Source organism: Chiloscyllium plagiosum, unplaced genomic scaffold, assembly GCF_037043375.1.
Source record: "Chiloscyllium plagiosum isolate Xiang-an unplaced genomic scaffold, Cpla_swu_hap1 HiC_scaffold_18, whole genome shotgun sequence".
Taxonomy (NCBI): Eukaryota; Metazoa; Chordata; class Chondrichthyes; order Orectolobiformes; family Hemiscylliidae; genus Chiloscyllium; species Chiloscyllium plagiosum.
Genome location: NW_028270156.1, coordinates 58,932,956 through 58,957,446, shown reverse-complemented (window position 1 = coordinate 58,957,446; position 24,491 = coordinate 58,932,956). Strand labels below are relative to the sequence as shown.

At 41.8% G+C, this 24,491-nt stretch overlaps 1 protein-coding gene across 1 annotated transcript in view; it reads right to left on the bottom strand.

Moving 5' to 3' along the window:
* The window catches only part of th (tyrosine hydroxylase), a 64,207-nt gene that overhangs the window by 13,845 nt on the left and 25,871 nt on the right, over positions 1-24,491 (bottom strand). Inside the window, 5 exon segments of the mRNA XM_043706153.2 lie at positions 1,063-1,198; positions 8,313-8,458; positions 10,339-10,389; positions 10,859-10,926; positions 24,062-24,150. Coding sequence (XP_043562088.2) covers positions 1,063-1,198; positions 8,313-8,458; positions 10,339-10,389; positions 10,859-10,926; positions 24,062-24,150 — 490 coding nt within the window.

Sequence of the window (24,491 nt, the reverse complement as noted above, 5' to 3'; positions counted from 1 at the left end):
TTAAACATTCCAACCACCTCCAAGTTACCGAAGCAAGAATTTAAGTAGCTGCCAATAAGTAGTTTTTCTGAAGAAGGGTCACAGGTCTCGAAACGTTAACCCTGTTTTCTCTCCATTGATGCTACCAGACCTGTTGTGGTTCGCCAGCAATTTCTGTTTTTGATTCAGATTTCCCAGGTCCACAGTTGTTTATTTGGTTAAAGTGGTTGTTGTTTCTTGTTGGGTAATGACACTTTTGGCCCACTTTTATTTTCCTCACCTCTTTTGAAGGAGCATGATGCTGGGGACAAGGTGGGTCCCCAAGGACTTCATTGAAGTCTCTGGCACTTCATTGAAATGACAGTCCTTGAGAAGGGCATCATTTAAGTTTTTGAGAACTGAACACTATTGTCTTAGCTGCCTGTCAAACAGCCTTACCGATGTTTGTTTGCATTGACATCAATCCAGTATCATGTGTTTTCTATTATTACGCAAAGCCAAAAGTACTCCAGGTCTGCCATAGAAAATATGTCCAACAAGCCGTATTGGCATCCTCCCCCATGAAATACTCAAATATTTGTTTGTGAAGGTCACTGATAGACATCATGACCAGGCTAATGTTTCCACTCCCTAGCTTTTGGACACTGAAGCCATTTGCAATCTTAGAGAGAGAGAGAGAGAGAGAGAGACAGAGTGACAGAGAGAGACAGAGAAAGAGAGAGAGAGAGTGTGTGTGTCCAAAAAGTGAAGTGAAGTTTTAAGAAATATCAACAACACCTGATATTTTAGAGGTATTATTTATAAGTGCTGGATGGTATATGTGAAGAAACAATCATGGCTCATTCAATTTCTGCAAAACAGGAGATGGCACTGGCATTCCAAACTAGAAACAATAACGTAAAAAGCTGGAATCCGCAGAAGATCTATCAACATTTATCAAGAAAATGGAGAGGGTTTCCAGCTAAATCATGAAGCGTTGACAGACCTGCTGTGCATTTCCAGCACGTTGCTGTTTCGTTACAAATTTTCATCAATTTATTTCCAAATCTTGCTACTTGCGTTTATTTTACAACATCTACTTACGGCTCAGGAGTATGCATTGGCGAGGAAGCATGTCTTACATACTGCGTACACTGGAAAACTCGGAAAGCGAGACTCGCCAAGAAGTCCCGGGCTGAAAGTAACCCAGCAACAGGCCACAGCTGAAACCCTGAGTGTTCTGGCACAGATAAACATAGAACATCTGTTACATTAAATCACAACGTGTAATAAAATTAGCAGCAGTTTTTCGTTTTTATTATACAAACATTAAACTTTTGAGTTTATGACTTTATAGATAAACATTGATGTAACGCATATGGAGGCTTGGAAATTCGATGGCACGTGCCCATTTCACAGGCATGCAATCATCGCCTGAGCCTCTGATATGGCTAAGAAGGAGTGAATACTCATTATGATATGGACAAAAAAAGGGGAACAGAGCCCTCAACTTAAATAAGTGTTATCAACTTTGTATACGCAAAGAAAACTTATTTTTTTTTTAGGAATATTTAATGTAACCTGGAATTGGGATGAGTATGAGGGCCTTTCAATGCAGGCTGCTAATGGCCACAATTTGACCTCCACCAGATCAATCATGGCCTTGACCACCAGCACTGCTTCCCTCCTGATTACTCGCTGCCAGTTTTCCTGTCAGAAATGCAGGTTCCTTTTAAGGCTCAAATAGAACAGTTCCAGAGCTGATTGAGATGGTTCTTTGGGCTTTTGTAATAAAGAGCTGAGATCTTACATGGGTATTTTACTGGTGGTGGTTCGTGTCTGGGAAGGAAAACAGTCACTGCAATTTGGTGATGGGAAAGCCATTCCATTGTGTGTGATGACACTTCCAGCTATAAAGCGAAAATAAAAAAACTAAATACTTGGGGCTCTCGTAGTGGTAGTGTCCCTATCCGAAACTGAAAGACGTCTGTTCAAGTCCCACGTACTCCAACGATGTGTAATAAAATCTCTGAAAAGGGTTGATTAGGAAAATAGCTACCTTCACTCAATAATAATAGGTGACAATAATCTGATCAGCTTCTATGTAAAAGAGTTGCGTCTAAGGGACTTATTGCACTTATGGTGGTAGTTTCCCTACTTCCAGGCCATAAGGCCTGAGTTCAAGTCCTACCTGCTACAGAGATGTGTTATAACACATCTAAGCAGATTGATTAAAAACATCAACATCACAACAGTCCAAATTGCAAGTTGCTGCCTGACTTATGTTAGTAGGTCTCAGATGAGATATGGTGGGTTATGCATTTTAAGAGAGGTGGGAGAAAAGACCTGTGTTCTACCTGGTCTTGATGTTACTGGCACAGCAGGCTGAAGGGGCCAATTGGCCTACTCTCATCCATATGTTCACATGTACCTGACAGATACCAGCCACAGCTGTACTCATGCACTTACAGCAATATGGAACGCTACCAGTGCTAACTGCCCAGACCTGGGAGACAATCTCTCTCCAACCATTTTCTCCAGGATTTTCTGGTCTCTCCAAGTCTGAAATACCAGTTGGTTCTACTGGGCCAGTACTACTGGTTTTACTTTCCTTCTAGGAAATTTAAAATTGAGCCATTGTCTAGATCTCATCCCGATTTTTCAATTCAGCCCTAACCCTATCGCAGAGGCAGTTGGTCACTAAATTGGCACCTAGGATGAGCAATGAAGTAAAATGGGCTTATTCTCTCCAGACTTTGGAAAAACGAGACAAGTAAACACTGAAAAATGAAACATGCCCTGAAAGGGTTTAACAGGGCTGAAAACTAAGAGGTTTTATCCTTTGGCTGGGGAAGCCAAAGGAAGGGACGTAACCTCAAGATAATGGAGTATGTCGCTTCAGATCGAGAGGAGGAGACCATCCTTCACCCAGAGGGTTACAGAGTCATAGAGGTGTACAGCACAGAAACAGACCCTTTGGTCCAACTTGTCCATGCCGACTAGATATCCTAAATAAATCTAGTCCCATTTGCCAGCACATAGCCCATATGCCTGTACACCCTTCCTATTCATATATCCATCCAAAAGCTTTTTAAATGTCGTAATTGTACCAGCCTCCATCATTTCCTCTGGCAGCTCATTCCGTACATGCCCCACCCTCTGCAAGAAAAAGTTACCCCTTAGATTCCTTTTAAATCTTTCCCCTTAAACCTATGCCCCTCCAGTTCTGGACTCCCCCATGCCAGAGAAAATACCTTGTCTATTTACACTATCCATGCCCCTCATGATTTTATAAACCTCTATAAGGCCACCCCTCTGCCTCCGACAGTCCAGAGAAGACAGCCTCTGACAGTCCAGGGAAAATAACCCCTGTCTATTCAGCTTCTGCCTATAGCTCAAACCCTCCAACCCTGGCAACATCGTTGTAAATCTTTTCTGAACTCTTTCAAGTTTCACAACATCTTTCCTATTGGAGGGAGACCAGAATCGGATACCAATACTGGCCTAACCAATGTCCTGTATAGCCACAACATGACCCCCCAACTCCTATGCTCAATACTCTGACCAATAAATGAAAGCATACCAAACACCTTCTTCACTTCCTATCTACCTGCAAATCTACTTTCAAGGAGCTCTATTTTCAAAATGCACTCTAAGGTCTCTTTGTTCAACAACACTCCCCAGGACATTATCATTAAGGGTGTAAGTCCTGCCCTGATTTGCCTTTCCAAAATGCAGCACCTCACATTTATCTAAATTAAATTCCGTTTGCCATTCCTCGGCTCATTTGCCCATCTCATCAAGATCCTGTTGTACACTGAGGTAACCTTCTTCACTGTCCATTGCACCTCCAATTTTTTGTCATCTGCAAACTTATTAACCATACCTCCAACGTTCACATCCAAATCATTTATATAAATGAAAAGCAGTGGACACAGCACTGATCCTTGTGGCACACCACTGGTCACAGGTCTCTTGTGAATCTTTGGGATTCTCTGCCTTGACAGGTTGTGATTCTTCATCATCTACTATATTCAAGTTTGAGATAAATAAATGTTTGATGTCTCAAGGAATCAACCGACAGCTGGAATGGACAGGCAAGTACAATTGAGGCATCCAACTAGCCAACGATCACACTGGATAGCAGAACAGTCTTGAGGGGCTAAACAGCTCTCAATTCTTGGCTCCTTGTATTTTATCCTTAATCAGGAATGGGAAAATTCTGTAAACCTTTCCCTACCAAGTCCAGGGTTGACAATTGGAGCCATAACATTATGATGATTGAGATCTTTTAAAAGTTCATTCTACTGGCATGTGAAGCACAATTTCCAGGAACTTCTAAAACCTTATTTTCTTGGTTTCTTTGTAATTTGAGAAACTTACAATGCTATTTTCTAACATATAGTTTCTGGTTTCCAACACTATATGGTCAGGGATGGAGATCTGGACTTATGTCCAAGCACCTATGTACAAAAGTCCTGTGTTGTGTGATGATAACAAGGTTATTTTGTTGTTGGTTTTTTGTTAAAGAGAGGTCATAAAGACAGAGGTGCTGGGGTGTCCAAGGAAAGCCTAGACCCAGGGGAGTGGCCAGTTGTCCCAGTTCAGGTCTTTTCTAGTTTGGTTTTGCTGTGGCAATCACAAGATGCTGGTGTCCAGAAAGTTTGCAAACTTCAGTAAATGATTCCTAACTGACTTGTCTCTGAAATCTCTTCAGATATTGCTCCCTCCTGCCTGTAAGGCTCTGTGCTTCAATGTACATTTTTTACCAAGGGGTGTGTTTATGGGATGTTACTGGATTGGAACAGCTCCGTAGTTAAGTTGCTGTATTGCGTCAGTCAAGTTTTCCAATTGTTAAGTTATCCTAAATTCCATTTTCCTTTGCTCATGTTTCAACTGTAGTGTCTAAATAAATTGTTTTGCTTAAAGCCGAGTAGTTTGACCAGCTGCATCACACCTGGAACATCTACCTCACATCTGCCTTTAAAATAAGAAAAAGTTAGGGTCTGGGGTACCTTCTTAAAATATTTTGAGGGATCTGGCCTGGTCTGTAGCAGTTGCTATCATCAAAGCAACCTGCAGTAAGGTGCAATGAATGGTATGAATCCAGTCTGACAATTCTACATTATGTGGCATGGAATTTATTTTGTTTCTCGCCTGAGACCAATAACTATACAGGTTGGTTTTATAGCCTCAAATCTCCGAGCTGCAACCAAACTCTAATCCCTGTGTGTGCACAAAATTAGCCTTTTACTGAAGGCAAGTGGGCACCATTTTGAGGGAAACAGTGAATGAGATATTGAACTTGTTAAAGAGACAGTTGGCTGCAATGTTAGGTTTCCCACTCTGGTAGTCAGTGGTCAATGTGTGAAAATCATTGGGAGGTATTTATACCAAGTGGAACAAGAGTGGATTAGGTGGCCCAAAGACTGGACCCAGGGCTAAAGGTGCCAGCAGATTTTGCTGTCGAAGAATGTTACCAGACCCTATTTACTTACTGGTTTTACAGGGCCCTATCAAACATAGAAAAAGTGGGAGAAAAAAGGGGGCTGATGGGCAGAAATATCCTAAAGTATGAGGAATCCATCAGAGGAACCAGACTCCTCCTGTTCCCATGGGGAATGAGGAGGACAGGAGGCAGGGGAGACCAGCTGACCAGGGACAGGCATGCCTGGAAATCAGGCAGATTATTGACCTGCTGCTGTACTTGGAGGCCAGGACAAGACAAGCACCAACAGCAGCCAGTCTGTGGTAGGATACAATGCTATCCTGTGCAAAAGGTTTAGACACTAAAACTGAATTCAGAGAGCTACTGTCTTCACTGATTGGATCACTCTGTGTAGCTGATTACATTTTAGTTATCCATTCATGGGATATGGGCATCGCTAGTTGTACCAGGATTTACTGCCCATGCCCAGTTTGGAGGGTGCTTTGGTAAATTCCTTTAGTACATCCTTTAGTTGGTACACAGTCCTACGACTGACCATCATTTGTGGAGGGAGAGAATATTTGTGCCTGTTGTGCCAATCAATTGGGTTGCTTTGGCCTGGATGGTCTTAAGCTTCTTAAGCATTGCTGGAGCTTTACCCAACCAGGCAAGTCGAATATTTGTTGGGGAGATCAGTCCAAATTGCACAAGTGAATATTTTATGTCTATTGCTCTCTCTGTGTCAGTGGTCTTAAACTTCTACTTTAGCGTTATTCTAGACATAATCACATGCTTCAGTTCACCACTGTATGATAATAGGGGCAAATGTAACACTTAGATTAGCAAATGACTTCACTTCACTCATAGGTCAGAGGAAGTGGTGGAGGCTGGTACAACATTTAAAAGGCATCTGGCTGGGTATATGAATAGGAAGGGTTTAGAGGGATATGGGCCAAATGCTGGCAAATGGGACTAGATTAATTTAGGATATCTGGTCAACATGGATGAGTTGGACTGTTTCTATGATGTTCAGCTCTATGACCACTATAAGTCAGGCCAAGAGGCAAGGACTTTGCATGAAATGTTAGATTCCCCATCATACGAAGTAAGAGCAGAAGTAGCCCATTCCATTCCTCAAGCCTGCTCCACCATTTAATAAAAACCTGGTTGATCTGTTTTTGTTTCAAATTTCCATCCAACTCCCAATAACCCTTGATTTCCTTGTACAAGAACAATCTAGCCACCTCTGTCTTAAAAACAACAGTCAGTCAGTGATCCCAGCTCCTGCACCTTCGGAGGCAGGGAGCTCCAAAGTTGGATAACCCTTAAAAAATAAATGTTCTCCTCACCTCTGTCCAGAAAGGGTGACCCCAATTTTAGTGCAATATCCTTAGTTCGTGACAGGCCCATGAGGAGAAGCATCCTATCCATATCCACCTTGTCTAAACCATTCAGGATTTTATGCACTTCAATCAAGTTGCCCCTCATTTTCTAACCTCCAGTGGAAATAAGCCCAGCCTGTCCAACCTACCCTTTAAAAAAATGTCTTCCTTCAGATTTCCCACACTATACTCCATGCAGCTGACACTTGGCCACTCACTCAACTGATCAAATCTGACAGCAATTTTCTCATGTCTTTTTCACACCATACCTTCTTGCCTACGTTTCATCAGTGAATTTAGTCACCATGCCTTTACTCCCAAGGTCTAAGCCATCAATGTAAATTGTAAAACTTTGAGGCCCCAGCACAGATCCTTCAGGACTCTACTCATCATATCCTGCCAATCAAACAGAGACCCATTTATGTACACTCTCTACAGTGTTAACGTTACCCCACTACACCATGAACCTTTCTGCAATAACTTTTGATGTGACAACATATCAAATGCCCTATAGAAATTCAAGAATAGTGGGCCTACAGGTTCTCTTACCCACAGCATGAATTACTACTGACAATAACTCGATTAAATTGGTTAAATATGATTTCCCTTTGACAAAATCGTGCTGACTCGTCCCAATTAACTTGAGGTTTTCTAAATGCAAACCTATAATCTCTTTGATTCTAACACTTTCCCCATGAAACAAAATTAGGCTAACTATCCTACAGTTTCCTCTTTACTGTCTTCCTCCCTCCCTTTCATCAAGGTGCAACAGATTGCAAGCAAATGCCCATCAAAGCTCCAGTAGGACATTCAGCAGTCTTCACACTGGTGGTCAGGACTGACCTCTGGTTCATGGCTTACCTCTTTTCCCCAGCTGATGTCTCACTGTTGATGCCTGATTGAGTGTGGAAGGCCCTTTGGCCCCCAAGCTTCCTAATTTGGTTCTCAGTTGTCTGATTGATGCTTAATTTACTGTGTTAAGATGGGAGGGGGTGGGGGGGGGGAATGATTGGAGATGGTGGGAGTGAGTGCACCCCACACTTCTCATTCCACTACTCACCCCATTGGATTCTGTAAACTCTAACACTATGTAACTGTAGTCTGGCTCAGTGGCAGAATTGAAATCCACATTCTTACAAAACTGCTTGTTTCACTCTTTAAAAGACTGGAGATGAACTAATATCTCTTATTTCAATTGTCCACAAGTCTGGATGCTTTTAATTTGAGCAGTGAATTTCAATTGACAAGTTGTCACATTTATGAATCATAATCCCAAATTCCTTCAGACCACCAGGTCCTCAATTGTCTACACATTAAGCTAAAGTTCATCTTTAGGTCTCTACATCCTTAAAGACTCAATTTCAAGCAGACTTCTTTGATGAGTGTCATCTGACATAATGTTTCCTTCTATGGCTTAAGTATGACTTTGTAATTTGATAATACACCTGCAAAGCACCTCAGGATGTTTTACTACTTTTAAAGTTGATGTACAAATTGTTGAAAACATCAAATCTCTTTATCAAATATTAAAACTTAAGGCAAACCTTTCAAAAAGCAGGAGACATCTTCAAGTTGAGGGATGTTGTCTTTGTTGTAATTACACTGTTTCTCCAGCACTCTGAAGGCATCCAGGTGTTCGGCACATGCATGTGTTGGATACAAAGTCTTTAGGTTCACAAACACTTCTCTCCTGGGTAGCAACATGCCAAAAGGATGAATAATGCACACAGTTAACTCAGCAAGCATACGGTGTTCCAATGCCTTTTCATTATGCTGCCTGCCCAACAGATTTACTCTCATCCTCCTGGCTGGATAACTGATGCAATAAAAATAAGGTTACATATAGGGGAGATGATGGCCGAGTGGGATTATCACCGTACCATTGATCCAGAAGCACTAGGTAATATTTTTGGGAATCCAGGTACAAATACTGTTATGGCAGATGGTGGAATTTGAATTCAACGAAAGAATCTGGAATTAAGCATCTGTTGGGGAAAAGCTCATTCGGTTCACTAATATCTTCTGGGGAAGGAAACTGATATCCTTACCTCGTATGGCCTACATGTGATTCCAGGCTCACAGAAATGTGGTTGAAGCTTAACTACCCTCTGGGCAATAATGCTGGCTCAGCCAGTGATACCTAGATCCTATGAATAATATATACATAACATGTGGCCTAATGGAGATGGAAGGTATGTGACACCAGAGTGCCTCACTCACCTGTGAGCTGTACATAATCGTTTTTCATTTTTAAAAAAACTCAATGTTCAAGACTGACATGCAGCAGCTGACAAGTGTGGGTCTCCAACACCATTGAGCTTTTGGAGGTCAGCGTACACTAAATAGTAGCATTCTTGGTAGGAGCTTTCATGCGGAAGAAGCTAAAGTCTTTTTGCCTACATCTGAATGGAGGGCAGTTCTGTATATGCAACACTACATTGGCTGAGATCGGCTAACCCAAACTTGGCCCTTCTTGATCAGGAGATATATCTGACCAGTGACTCATCAGCAGTGTTGCCTTGCTGCAGTTTTTCATCTCTGGTTGAAAAGTGTTAGAGCACACGTTGATCACGCTGTTCTACAGAGAAGCCAACACAGCAAGATGAAAAAAAAAATGAATAGATATATTTGAGAGATATCAATTGAGGCATAAATATTGGTCACATCACCAGGACAACTCCCAAATTTTCTTCAAGTGTTATATTTTAAGTCCCCTTGTGAGAGCACATAGATCATCAATTTAACACTTCATCTGAAAGACAGTGCAGCTATCCCCCTGTACTCCAATAGCGTGCCTGCCAGGATTACATGTTGAAGTCCCTGGACTGGAATTTGAAAGCATGTTCTTCTAACTCAATGACAAGGCTGACACCACGAGTCCCAGATAAACCAACTGGTATACTCAAGAAGTGAATTATCATAATCTGATGACTTGTGCAAAGATGCTGTACTCTCTTAAAACCAGAATGGCCCCTAATTAACACAAAATTGGGAACTTCAAGCAAGGATGACTCAAGGAAAACCTAATGGAAACCTTCAATGTATAATGTCTTGAGATTGAAAGATCACCCTTTCAGTTGTAGTTGAGGAGTCTTTACTTTGCAGTTAGTTAAACACCAGTTGACTTTGCTATATTTAAAACTGGTTATCTGAAGTGGGAAGTCATGTGATGCCTCCAGGCTAATATCCCTCAGCTTGATGGACAAATCATAATTTTTGAAAGTACAGCTTAAACAACATGGATAATTTAAGAATTACGAACAAGCAATTCCTTCCAAGTCTCATACATAGACAATATCAAGTTCAAAGGAAGTGAAATTCCTCCTCTAGATCAGTTAATCATATTAATATGGAACAATCAGTAAGAAGGGGAGTACAGGGGAACCAGGTTAAATATAGAGGTGAAATATTTGAGGGATGAACTTCATTAGGCCAAATGATTTTTATTATTGACTACGATGTTTCTTAAGATTGTTCCATTTTGTGTTAAGACCAATTTCTTTTTGTTAACAGGAAGAATGTTTTTCCAAGGAACTTTAACATACAAAAAAAATGAAGAAGTTGACTGACCACGTTGCAATTTCCTCAGGGGTGTATTCTACTCTGGGAATTGGGTCGCCACTGTGGAGACAAGCATCAGTTAGTACTCATGGGTTGACATCCTTGGAGTAAGCAAAGTGAGTCAATAAAACAGACTGTATGAATTCTCATAATATGGGCAGTAGGACTCGGGGCTGGATTTTACAGTTCAATAATCATGGGTATGCTGGAGGTGCAATGGGGACAGTGCTAAAATGCCCTGGGAATCTTATTATGTTGGCAGGCTGGAGGTGAGTAATAGAGCAGTAAACTCATTAATTGACCCCTCTCACCAAGCTGCTGGAAGGCAGTAACATTCCCCCAGGTAGCCCTTTCTGTCTGGCCTGTCCATCATAATGCATCACATCCCTTTCTCTTTTACTGAGGTTTCTAGCTTGGCAATGGTGATATCACCTTCCCGCTTTGCTCAGGGTTCAGGCAAGGCCTTTCATCAGGGGGTGGGGGAATCCCTACACTCCACTAAATCCCTTTGAAGTCACCATGTACTTACTATCGATAATTTATCGCAATTTCTGCAATCTGCCTCCGCCGGTCCCTGTACTGAGTATCAGAGTAGCCCTGCAGTAAAGCAACACAAAAATCAAAATGATAAGATGACAAAATGGAAAAGTTACATTGCACAATCCAGTAAGGTGCCAAAGTTTAGCTGCATTTTCTCCCACATCCGGAATATAACATCAGAGCAACCTGCTGATTTAATTGACGAAGGTTAATTTTATTGATTTGTGAATAACTCCGTTATCATTGTCTGATATGATTGAACCGGAATGTAAAAGCTAAATAAGTGGACCACACTTCTTGTTCTTGCAAGGTGTATAGGATGACATCAGTCTAACCCTAAGTCTAACCCAAGACAGACACTGACATGGCAAAACAGTAACTTTGAAGAATGTGGCTTTTGCGCTGGAGCTCTAACTTTCTTGTGTATTGAGGCTATATCCTGGGAGAGGCCATTTAATAATTGGAGTTGATGTCACCTTTTTGTCTTACTGAAATACAGTAAGGTTACATTTGAGCAAACAATGGCAGAATTCTTTTCAAATAACACAAAAAATGAAGAGATTAAAGTCTCAAAACAAATACCAGCAATTGGCAGACAAATTATATACACGTTGTTATGCTTTTAACGCATACAACATTCCAATGCAGGTGCTACTCATTCATTTTAAATAGACTTGTACCTTCACGGGAATCTTGGGAGAATATGCTGAGCATTTGTGATAATCTCTTAATTATCCACAGTACACTTGTACCTGTAGATAAAACAACTAGATTGTATAAATAGTTCACCTCACCTGAGAAGAAAATTATTAAGCAGAATGATAAAACGTTACTACTTGAAAGTTGGCAACTTGATCGACAGTGTTTTTCTCCACAAGTTGCAAACACCAATCCCATCTTACTGCTGACTCCCCATAAACATCAATATTGCTTTTTTCCCCTGAGTTATTTATTTCAGAAAATGAAAATTAGCAGCGGTTTGCAAGATAAAGAATGACAAACTCTAACCATTGCCTGTAGAAATATTGGTTTCTTTAACCCTTTCATTAGTTTTCTCATGAACTTAAAGGCAGATTTCAAATCATTTGTGGCATGGTGGCTCAGTGGTTGGCACTGCTGCCTCACAACACCATAGTCCCAGGTTTGATTCCAGCCTCAGGCGACTGTCTGTGTGGAGTTTGCACATTCTTCCTGCGTCTACGTGGGTTTCTCTGGTTTCCTCCCACAATCCAAAGGTGTGAAGGTCAGGTGAATTGGCCATGCTAAATTGCCCATAGTGTTAGGTACACTAGTCAGATGGAAATGGGTCTGGATGGGTTACTCTCTGGAGGGTCAGTGTGGACTTGTTGGGAATCTAATCATTGCTATTCACTTTTTCAGAAGCCTTCATAATCTTCAAGATTTTTGTGAAGCTACCTCCTAATCTTGCAAACTTTGTAGCAGAATAACTGAGCTTTCCATTCCTTGCTTCATTACTGTTAGTCCTCACCTTACCACCCTTTCATTGCTTTTACATCCACCCTACAATGGGATGGTCAAATTGCACATAAACAGAAATACAAGTTAACTATGATCTTTCAAAAGTCAAACATTTCTGTTTTTTGCTTTCTAAGGATCCAGGACACAACCAAACAATTCAACCGTCCTTTCCTTTTGCTGTTTTACCTATCTATGCTGTCATCTTTCGTGACTGCTGTACTTACACACCAAATATTCTTTCCCCTCGATCTCTTCATATGTTATTATCTAAGGTCTGGTTTCTTTAGCTATTTTAAAATGTATGACCATGGTTTTCTATATTGAATTGTACCAGGCAATCTTTCTCATTTGTCCTTTAGCCCTGAACATGTGTGCTCCCAAACTAGAGTCGTCAGCAAGTTTCAATGTTGTTCCCTCAGTTCTGAAGGTCATTTGTGCAAATCAAAGGGACCCCACACAGATGAAGTCTGTGGTTCATCGTTCATCTCATCAGTCCACTTCTTTTACCGGTCATCCATACAACCATATTCCTTCTTAATTCTACCTTCCACTCTACTACCTATTAGTCCCTTACAGCACATCAAATGCTGCCTGAAATTCTATATAAATACACTGACTGCAGTTCCACAATCTTGAAAATTTGCAATTTGCTGGGATGTGCTCCAGGCTCAGACCCCTTTAAAAATCAGCCACTACAGGGTCTGATTTACATTTTAGGACTTTCTGGGCAACCCAGATGTGACTATAAAATCAGCCCAGTCCAAACCACAAACAAATGCACGCACTTACAATATATGTGGAGAGAGAGAGAGACATTGGCTACAACTAGCATAAACTGAGTGCACAGAAACAGATGTAAAGAACACGATGTACCTCAGTAGAATGTTGAGTCTGGGTAGAGGCCCATAAACTTCCTGAGTTCTGCAGGGTTGAAGTTGACAGTTTATAGGATTTTAGACCCTGTTTTGTAATTCAGCTAAAACAAACCATAAAAAGTTACGCTGATCTTTTTGGCAGGCTCTTGCTTTCAGGATACACAACAGGGACCAGGCAGTGACCAAAACAAAATAAACTACTGAATGATGGTGAACCACATAGTCCTCCATCCTAAAAAGGTGACTGGGTTAAGTAGCGACTCAATGTCAAAAGATGGTTTATTTTAAATAAACCACCATTTAAACTGAGTGATATATATATAGCATTGAACCATGTAGTTGTTTAAAAAAGGCTTAAAATATTAGACATTATACTCTGCTTTCATCAAATACCCACGGTGTAATGAAATCCTCTTTTGTTTCCATTTTGTAATGCCCAAGCCAACAGTCTGTGAATATTGTAAATTCAAGGAAGAGACAGTTTCAAGGAAATGTTCCATTTAATGGTTTCGAAGAAGTAGCCCCATTCAATACTGTCTCGCAATATGGGTGGGAATTGTTACATTCCTTCAATCAGTCATACAGATCAGATCAAGGATTAATGAACAGTCAATTCCAGGGAATTGGTGGAGGCAGAGGACAAAGTTGCTAACCTTGGGTTCCTTTAGTCAATCCAGTACATAGGAGCAGAAAGGAGAGGTACTATCTTCAAAAAGTGTAGGAGCAGCAAGCTTAAAGTTCGGAAGTCAGATGACACCAGGTTATAGTTCAACAGGTTTATTTGCAATCACAAGCTTTTGGAGCATTGCCCTTCGTTCACCTGGTGTCATCTGATTTCTCACATTTTCCAACCCAGTCCAACACCTCCACATCAAGCTTAAATCTGTTAGGGCAGTGAAGTCCAGAGAGGCAGGATGTGCCGCTAAATGTTGGGGTTCGAGCTCAGGAAAAGCTCTGGGAGCTGTAGGCACTTGGAAAAGGCCATATGCCATTAACAGTTCAGTGTCGCTGACAGCAGGGATGAAGAAAGCCCACACGGTATTTGCCTTGTGTAGCTAAGGTAGACCTAAGCTTGAAGTAATACAGAGGCGGTGTCAGCTTGGCGAAGCTAGCTATCTGTGAAAAGCTGAAGTTGTGCCTGTGAGCAGGTGCCTGAGTGCAATTTCCAGAACCCAGGGGAATGAACTACCAGAATTTGAGCCATTGTAGAAGCAGTTTGTTTTTGTAAGAGCTCCAAAATCTTGGAATGACTTATAAAGTTTAATCAGGTTTGATGCAACACAGTTGCACCAACATTGCGGGTTTATGGAAAAATCCATGGCATCTGCCTTGACCGCATTATGGATGTTCAACCATAGTTAGTCTGTCATCCATATATACCTGAGGTTAGTTCTGGCTGTTAGAGATAAGTTGAGCATATGTATTGTGGATTGTATCGCTCTTCTAAATTTGTATGATAAAACACTTTGTTGTTGGTTCAAATCGTTAAAATCGTGTTGCTTTATTCTCTTACTGAGTACCTGGGATCTCACACATGGTCAGCTTCGTAAAAAGGTTCACTGGTTCCTACACAGATCATAATTTAAAATTTGGAGACTAGTCTGGGATCATAATAAGACAAGGGTTGCTTGATATCAGATACAGGTGGCAGAAACAAAGGCTAGAAACAGATGCAAAGTAGAATTTTTCCACCTGACCGGAGTTGGATATTAGAGGAAATGGTCAATCCCAGTCCTCTTGTCATATCTTCTGTGACCAATGTAACAGAGCTGAAAGGGTGAATGGATTCTTGCAGTGTGCATTGCTTGGAAATATTGGGCTAGATTTCCTGAGCACTGGCAATCTCTTGCAGGTTGTCACTTCACTCCCTTTTCTTCACAAAAGGAGTCTCCTTTAGAACTGTCGAGCTCTCCATTCTGACAGTTCTTCGTAGAGCCTGTGAATTAGATGCCAAGTTAGTAGGATGCCGGGAGATCAGGGTACAGGGGTAATGTGCATTTGGGTAGGAAGTGGTAGTACCAATCACATAGGATGCCAATTGGGAAGAGGGCAGGGTGCCAGGGAGGTAGGGCACCAGGTGCAAGATGGCAAAGGGGCCAGGTGCCCAGATAAGTGATGCAGTCATTAGGTAGCTTGGGTGGATGGGAGAGTTGGAATCCAACAGGGGGTGTGGAAGGTGGACATAACCTCGGAGGGGGTGTGGGGAGTGATAGCGGTGCAGTCAGGTGTGGAGCAGGGAAAGGGGGTGTCACCTCTCAGAAGATTCAGATGAGGCTCTAGAAATGGTAAGGGCTCTAGCAGAGGAGCTTTGAGAGTCAAGTATGGGACCAGTTTAATAGTTACTCAGGAACTGGACAATGTATGGCATAGTCTAACCCTTTCTGAGTAACTACCTTGCTTAAGTTCATTGGAATCCTCTGAATCTCTGATTTAAGTGAAAACTTTTGAAGGGTTAAGGATGTAGCGGAACCTTCAATGTCCCAGGCTACCCCTTTGGACTCTGCTACAATGGAGATTCCAAAGGTTCCCTACTGGCAACTTCCATTTACACTTCATCTTCCATGAGGCCAGCAGAAACCCAATGGATTCAGACAATTCGGCTTCAAATGTTGATTTATCAGCCAAAAGTACAAAGCATTGTTTTTTTCACTAATTTTAGTTTTGGCAAATGCGAGATATTGCATTTTGGTAAAACAAATAAAGACATACAATTAAAAGTAGGCCTTCGGCAGTGTTGAAGACCAGAGAGACCTCAGGGTTCAGTTACATAATTGTTTGATGTTTGCATCATAGGTAGACAGAGTGATTAAGAAACCATTTAGCATGCTTGCGGTTATTGCTCAGATCTTTGAGTATAGGAGTTGGGACGTTATTAGATTACTTACAGTGTGGAAACAGGCCCTTCGGCCCAACAAGTCCACACGACTCTCAGAAGAGCAACCCACCCAGACCCATTCCCCTACATTTACCCCTTCACCTAACACTACGGGCAATTTAGCATGGCCAATTCACCTAACCTGCACATTTTTGGACTGTGGGAGGAAACTGGAGCACCTGGAGGAAACCCACACAGACATAGGGAGAATCTGCAAACTCCACACAGACAGTTGCCTGAGTTGGGAATTAAACCTGGGTCTCTGGCGCTGTGAGGCAGCAGTGCTAACCACTGTGCCACCGTGCCACCCACCAGCCTAATATGTTAAAATTGTACAGGATGTTGGTGAGGCCTCTTCTGGAGTATTGTGCCCAGTTTTGGTCACCCTGCTATAGGCAGGATATTTTAAGCTGGAGAAGGTACAGAAGAGATTTACCAGGATGTTGCTGGGAAAGGAGGGCTTGAGTTATTAGGAGAGGCAGGGTAGTTTGGTGTGATTTTACCCAGAGCATTTGAGGCTGGGAGGTTTATAAAATCATGAGGTACATGGAGAGGGTGAATAGCCAAGGTCTTATTCCCAGCATTGAGGAGTCCAAAACTGGAGGGCAGAGATTTCAAAATGACAACACTTTCATGCAGAGGGTGGTGCATGTATGGAATGACCTGCCAGGAGAAGTGGAGGAGATGGATACAATGACAACATTTAAAAGGCATCTGGATGGGTACATGAAAGGGAAAGGTTTGGTGGGATAACAAATGGGACTAGATTAATTTAGGATAAGTGGCCAACAAGGAGAGTTGGACAACAGGGTCTGTTTCCGTGCTGTGCATCTCTATGACTGTACGAAAAATCATATTGCAATATACTATACTTATATGGAGCTAATACTGAAATTGTATGCAATCTTTCAGTTTTCATTTTATTGAGGGGTTCCTAAAGTATTGTGATCCCTTATCATAAGCCTTTAGGCCTCTGCATTATTCCACTCAGTTTAAAGAGTCTGGTTTTTGGCTTTGAATGGCAAATAGCTTGAATAAACGTGAACATTGGGTATGGGAGTAATGGAGGAAGGTCGGATTAATTCAAATCAATCACCTTATTATAGTATGTTATGATGTTAATTTCAGCACTCGCATAGAGCTAGTGAAGGAGCCATCAAATGGCAAAGGGGCTTTATCTTATTGGAAAATGTTTGCCATTTTGATTATTGATTAACAATTGTACAGTCTAATTTGCATCATCTCAATGTTCCATAAGGTCTTCTGACCGACTCTGCATCACTTGCTTATCGTACGATGGATGAAGACGTTGACAACTCAGTTGGCTGTAACAGACTAATCAACAACAGTAATAATGTACACATTGATGCTCAGTTTGGGTTCCATCAGGCGCTCTCAGCCCCGACCTCATTTGGTCCAAATGTGGACAAAAGAGCTGAACTGCAGGCGAGGTGAGAGGGATGACCTTTACCCAGTGTTCACTCACAGTTGCCTAGATGCTCCAAGACCCCGAGCCTGCAGAATTCAGAAGTCCATGGACCATGAGGAGAAAATTAGAAGGCCAGCTTCCCTTGGCATCAAGCCTTCATTTGACTGAGTGCGATATCAAGGAGCCCTAGCAAACCTGGAGTCAATGAGAATCAGGGGAAAAGTCTCTTTTGGTTGCTATCATACTTAGTACAAAAAAGAAATGGTTCTAGATTGCTGGAAATCTATCACTGCTGCTTCAGCAGAGCTCTGCAGGAGTTCCTCAGGGTAGAGTCCTCGGCCCAACCAACTCCAGTGGAGTTCTGCAGGAGTTCCTCAGGTTAGGGTCCTTTGCCCCACCATTTTCCCCTGCTTCAACAATGACGACATCTCCATCATAAGGTCAGAAGTGGGGATGTTCGCCGATGACTGCACAACATTGAGTATCATTCACTACTCCTTCTGATCTGCTAAGTGACAAATAGTAGTCATACCACACAAATGTCAGCCAATGACCATCTTCAAAAAGACAGAAGTTAGCCATCTCCCCTTGATGTTCAATGGCATGTTCCTTGTTGAAATCCTGTTGTTGACATCCTGGGGTCATCATTGATGCTAAATTGAACTGGACCAGCTGTGTAAAGAAAAGACACTACAACAGCAGATTGAGGTTAGGAATTCTGGAGTGAGTAACTCCTGACTCACCGGTAACATTATCTACAATGCACAAGTCAAGAATGTTATAGAATATTTTCCTCTTGCTTGGATGAGCCCAGATGTAACAACATTCTAAAAGCTTGACACCATCCAGGCCTAAATAGCCTATCTCATTGGTGCCCCATATATCAACGTCAGCATTTCACTCTCTTCACCACCCAATGCCTAGTGACAGCAGTGTGTACAGTCTTCAAAATGCAATGCAGCAAATCAGCCTGGCTCTTTCAATAAAGCCTTCCAAACCCACCAATTCCTAACAATTAGCACAGGACAGCAGAACATTTGGACCAAGGTTGTAGTGAGGTCAGAGACTGAGTGCCCCTGCTGGAGCCTAAACTAAGCATCAATGTGTACGTTATCACTGTTATTGTTTCGTGTGTTACAGCCAACTGAGTTGTCAATGTTTTCATCCATCGTACGATAAGCAGGTGATGCAGAGTCAGTACACCTCCACCCTACCAGTTCCTCTGCAAGCCACTCAGCCTCCTTACGTGGAACAATATTGCCCACTGTCACTGGGTCAAAATCCTGGAAATTCTTTCCTAAAAGCACTGTGGATGGAGATGCATCATAAGGACTACGGTAATTTAACGAGACAGTTCATCATCTCCTTCCCAAAGGCAACAAGGGATGAGAACTTTAGTGATATCCACATCCCATGAACAAATAATTAAAATCAGAGCAATAGCTGTTCAAGGCATTATTGCTCTGGCTAACACCTGGTAATTTGCCTGATCTCTCAGTATGTCCTATGCCGCCCTCTGTTGACAAAGTAATGAAATGACTGAAGAATATAGGGTGACAAATACGACACACCTTCAAAGTTTATAATTTTTTTTATAATATGTCGTTATCATCATATATTAGTACAGTTTTTTGACATTTTTGCTGAGGATATTTCTGGGATACAATCCAGTATTCAGTGATAAAGGAGGGCAGAAGACAAACAATCCAGCAAAAAGGAATATATGTATGAGGGGTAGAGCATTGACTGGAAAATGATTTTTCCAGCTGCAACTGCAACTGGTTGACTTAAGGGCTTACCCTTTAGATAGTCTTAAACTGTTCTAACACAAAATGTACTTATATGCATTCAGCGTATCCACATTAAATGAGCAATATCGAGCAGGCAGGAAGTAAACATTCAAAGCTATTTTGCTGTATCCTGCTGCATGAATTCTAATCAGAGGCTATTAATGTGAGGCATCCATTCAGTTTCTCTACAGGTATTGCCTGACCTGCTGAATATTTTCAGCATTTTCTATTACATCAGCTTTCCAACGTTCATACTTTGCTGCTGAAATTGCAATTCCTAATACTGAATTGTGTACTCATAATTCTTCACTTTTGAGGAGTACAGTTCATGGATATGAGGCTGCATGAGAAATAGAATGCATATAGCCAGACTTAGCCTTGCAGCTGTGGGCACAGATTCTGGTAATGTCCAAAGACATTCTTCACATTTTGTAGGGTGCACTTTTCCAGGGCAACACTGACATCTGCTGGTATCTTTTCTGCAGACACCAATACAACTGTGAAAATGGTCATGACTGTGAACAGTCTCAGTCTCTCCTTTTGAACTTCCACTACAGAGTCCAAGGTTTATGGGCTCAAGTGGCACTGTGTTGTTTTGAACAAGAAATCACAGAATTGTAATGGATCCAAATCGATACTACCTCCCCAACGAAAACCAGCCTTCCATACATTGACGCCATCTACTCTTCTGGCTGCCTCAGGAAAGCAGCCAACATAATCAAAGATCCCTTCCACCTCGGTTATACTCTCTTTCATCAGGCTGAAGACACAAGAGTTTGAAAATACGAATCAACAGATTTAAGAACAGCTTATCAGACTTATGAGTAGACATCTCATATATTAAAGTTGATCTTTCTCTGCACCTTCTCTGTAGCTGCAACACTATATTCAGCATTCTGTTCTATTACTCTGATGTACTTATATAAAGTATGATTTATTTGGTTAGCATGCAATTCAATACTTCTCACTGTTTCTTGGTACATGTGACAATGATAAATCAAATTGAATGAAATCAAATGCATTCAAATCATATTTTCAAGCAATATATTTCATACCCTAACTACTTGTTTTTCACATTGCCTTTGCTTCTTTTGCACACATTGAGGCCGATGCTCTTAGTGCAGGACTAAATATGTACTTCACAATTCAAGATTCTGCGTTTCAAAGGAGACATTAAGCCATAGCTCTCTGTCCTATCAGATGGATGTAAATAATCCCTTACCACTACTTTGATAAAGAGCAGGGGATTTAGATTTCTTACAATGTGGAAACAGGCCCTTCAGCCCAACCAGTCTACACTGACCCTCCGAAGAGTAACCCACCCAGATCCATTTTCCCCTCTGACTAATGCACCTAACATGGCCAATTCACCTGACCTGCACATCTTTGGATTGTGGGAGGAAACCCACACAGACACAAGAAGAATGTGCAAAATCCACACAGACAGCTGCCCGAGGCTAGAATTGAACCTGGGACCATGGTGCTATGAGGCAGCAGTGGTAACCACTGTGCCACCGGGCCACCCTGAACCACTTGCCCATAGGAGACCACCCTGGAAGCAAATATCCCTCAACCAACATGAAAACAGGGTATTATCACCTTGCAGTTTGACAGAGCTTATTTTGCTTTAATAGGCTGTCACATTTCTTACTTTACAACAGTGGCCCCATCATGGCAGTATTCGTTGAGTGTGAAGAGGTTTGGGACTTTGTGAGCACATGAGGGATGCTATATAAATGCAAGTTGTCCTCTACATTCTTTTTCTTTCCAGATAGCTCAGAGTACATCTGTCGTGAGTGTAATGACAGTAATTTGCAGCATAATTTATATCCATCTGCACTGATCATCAACAATGCAAGACGTGTCTATAAACGTCACTCCGGTGCTATACTTCCTAATAGTTGTTTGCTGTTCACATCCATGTGACTATCCAGACTCCTCCGCTGCCCACTACTATGCCTCCTCCTACTGCCTCACCAAAGTGTTACACCTACAATAACTCGAATTTCATTTCGCTGATGACACCACCATAGTCGGTTGAGTCTCAGATGGGGACAAAACAGACTACACATGGGAGGTGGAAAACCTAGCAAAAATAGTGTCTGAGAACAACCTAGCTCTCAATGCCAGCGAAACCAAGGAACTCATTATTGACTTTCGGCAGAATGTATCATGCCCCCCTCCACATTAACAGCAAAGAGGTGGAATGAGTAGAGAGTGTCAAGTTCCTGGGAGTGGTCATCCACAACAAGCTTTCTTGGACTCTTCATGTGGATGCACTGGTTACAAAGGCCCAACAATATCTCCTTGTCCTCAGGCAGCTGAGGAATTTAGGCATGACACCGAATACCCTTGCCAACTTTTATAGGTGCACCGTCGAGAGTATTCTGTCTGGATTCGCTACTTGGTATGGCAGCTGTACAATAGAAATAGGTGCAGGAGTGGGCCATTCTGCCCTTCTAGCCAGCACCACCATTCATTATGATCATGGCTGATCCTCCTCAATCAGTATCCTGTTCCTGCCTTATCCCCATAACCCTTGTTTCCACTATCCTTAAGAGCTCTATCCAACACTTTCTTGAAAGTATCCAGAGGCTTGGCCTCCACAGCCTTCTGGGGCAGAGCATTCCATACACCCACCACTCTCTGGGTGAAGAAGTTCCTCCTCAACTCTGTTCTAAATGGCCTACCCTTTATTTTTAAACTGTGTCCTCTGGTTCTGGGCTCACCCATCAGCGGAAACATGTTTCCTGCCTCCAGAGTATCCAATCCTTTAATAATCTTACACGTCTCAATCAGATCCCCTCTCAGCCTTCTAAACTCAAGGGTACATAAGCCCAGTCGCTCTAATCTTTCAACGTAAGATAGTCCCGCCATTCCGGGAATTGACCTCATGAACCTACGCTGCACTCCCTCAATAGCCAGAATGTCTTTCTTCAAATTTGGAGACCAAAACTGCACACAATATTCCAGGTGCGGTCTTACCAGGGCCCTGTACAGCTGCAGAAGAACCTCTTTGCTTCTATACTCAATTCCACTTGTTATGAAGGCCAGCATGCTATTATCTTTCTTCACTGCCTGCTGTACCTGCATGCTTGCTTTGAATATCGGAGATGGTTACAGAGAGTGGTGGACTCAGCCCGGACGATCACAAAGGCCAACCTCCCAGCTATACAATCTATCTACCAGGTCCGATGTCAAGGAAAGGCCGCCAGCACTCAAAGATCCATCCCACCCTGGCGATACTTCTCTACAACCTCTACCACTGGGGAGAAGGTACAGAAGCCTGAACATACGCACCTGCCGGTTTCATAACAGTTTCTACCTTACTATTGTCAGAATACTGAATGGACTCTCAAACTCTTAACATTCGCCTGAACCTGTGTTTTTTTTCCCCATTGTTTACCCATTATTTACTTATCAATGTTACTTAACTCTGTGACCTGTATTGCTCACAAGCCAAAGTATTTCACTGTGCCTTGGTAAACGTGACAATAAATTCAATTCAATTCAATTCATCATCTGGTCCGGTGCTTGAAGACGTATCGACACAGAGGAATGTAGGGCGGTAGGAGTCACTGACTAATTCTTGGCCATCAATTCTAATGGCAGGCTACATGTCCAGAACTACAAGAACAGCAACAAAACAGAACTTTTGCTCTAGAACTGTCTTTTCCAAATAAGATCTCGAATGTGGTATATACATTTACAAGTTTCTACCAGGGACAGCACCACCTTATAGTTCGGCTACTTTTTTGTCACACGTGTTAAATCTTCCTTTTGATGTGAAGCACTTCCAAAGTACTTGCTCCAGAGATTCTAAGATTGAAGATAGTGAGCAACAGACAGCACTTGTTATTCACAGTTGAGCAGAAATGAACTGTCTTTTGCTGAGAAAAATGTTGCACAGATTATATAATCCTATCTGGAAGCAGCAATGCCAAAGCACACAGCATGAACACAAAGTGAACGGTATCGAGTAAGACACACTTATCTCTTTTTATAGTATATTGTAATTGTTTGGTCAGTCATAGAGTCATGCAGCACAGAAATAGACCCTTTGATACAATCAGTCCATGCCGATCATAATCCCAAACTAAACTAGCCCCACCTGCCTGTGCTTGGCCCTGATCCCTCCAAACATTTCTTGTTCATGTATTTATCCAAAAATAGTAACTGTACCCACATCCACCACTTGCTCCGGAATTTCAATCCACATATGAACCACTCCGTGTAAAAAAAAGCCCCCAATTCTTGTTTAAATCATTCTCCTTTCACTTTTAAAATAAGCCCCCACTCTCGAAATCCCCCACCCGAGAAGTTTCAAGTGCCATTTATCCATGCCCCTCATGATTTTACAAACCTCTACAAGGTCACCCCTCAACCTCCTATGCTCAAGCGAGAAAAGTCCCAGCCTCTCCAGACATTTTTAAAAATAACTCCAACCCTCCATTTCCAACAACATCCCGGTAAAACTCTTCTGAACCCTCTCCATTGTAATAATATCCTTCCTATAGGGTGACCAGAATTGTTGTTTTAATAATGGCAGAAATGGCAAGAGTTTTACAAAAGTTCTACAGCCCAGAAATGGACCATTTGCCCTGACCAGTCTTTGCTCATGAACCTGTTCCATATGAGCTTCCTCCTAAACTGTTTTCTCAAACTCTACTCCTTTGGAATTGAAAGTTTTTGATTAGTGACATCTCCCCAGCAAAGATTCCTTCACATAAATTTGAAAGCTTACCGGATGATCCAGATCCAATTCCGGCTCATATTTTGTAACTAATTGATGACATCTATCCAAATCTGATAGCTTTTTTGGAAACCAATGAACTAGAAGTGAAAGAAAGGAGATAAAATGGAAGCACAGATTAACTAATTGGAATGTTTCAAAGCATCAAAAAGCACCTGTGATGCATATATTATTGGAAGGTAACCACTTCATGCAGAGCTAGCAATGGAGAGAATAATTCTGCAGTATTTTTAAATGATCAGCCTGATAAACAGAGGAACTAAACAAGAGTAGGATAATGTCACATATCACCAGTATGTACCTGCGGCAAACCTGTACGTCCAATCAGGGTTGTGGCTGATTCTAACTCAATGAGTCATTGAATGAATTTAATTATCAGCAACATCAGAGGAACAACAGTCATTTAATAAGATTTGATCTT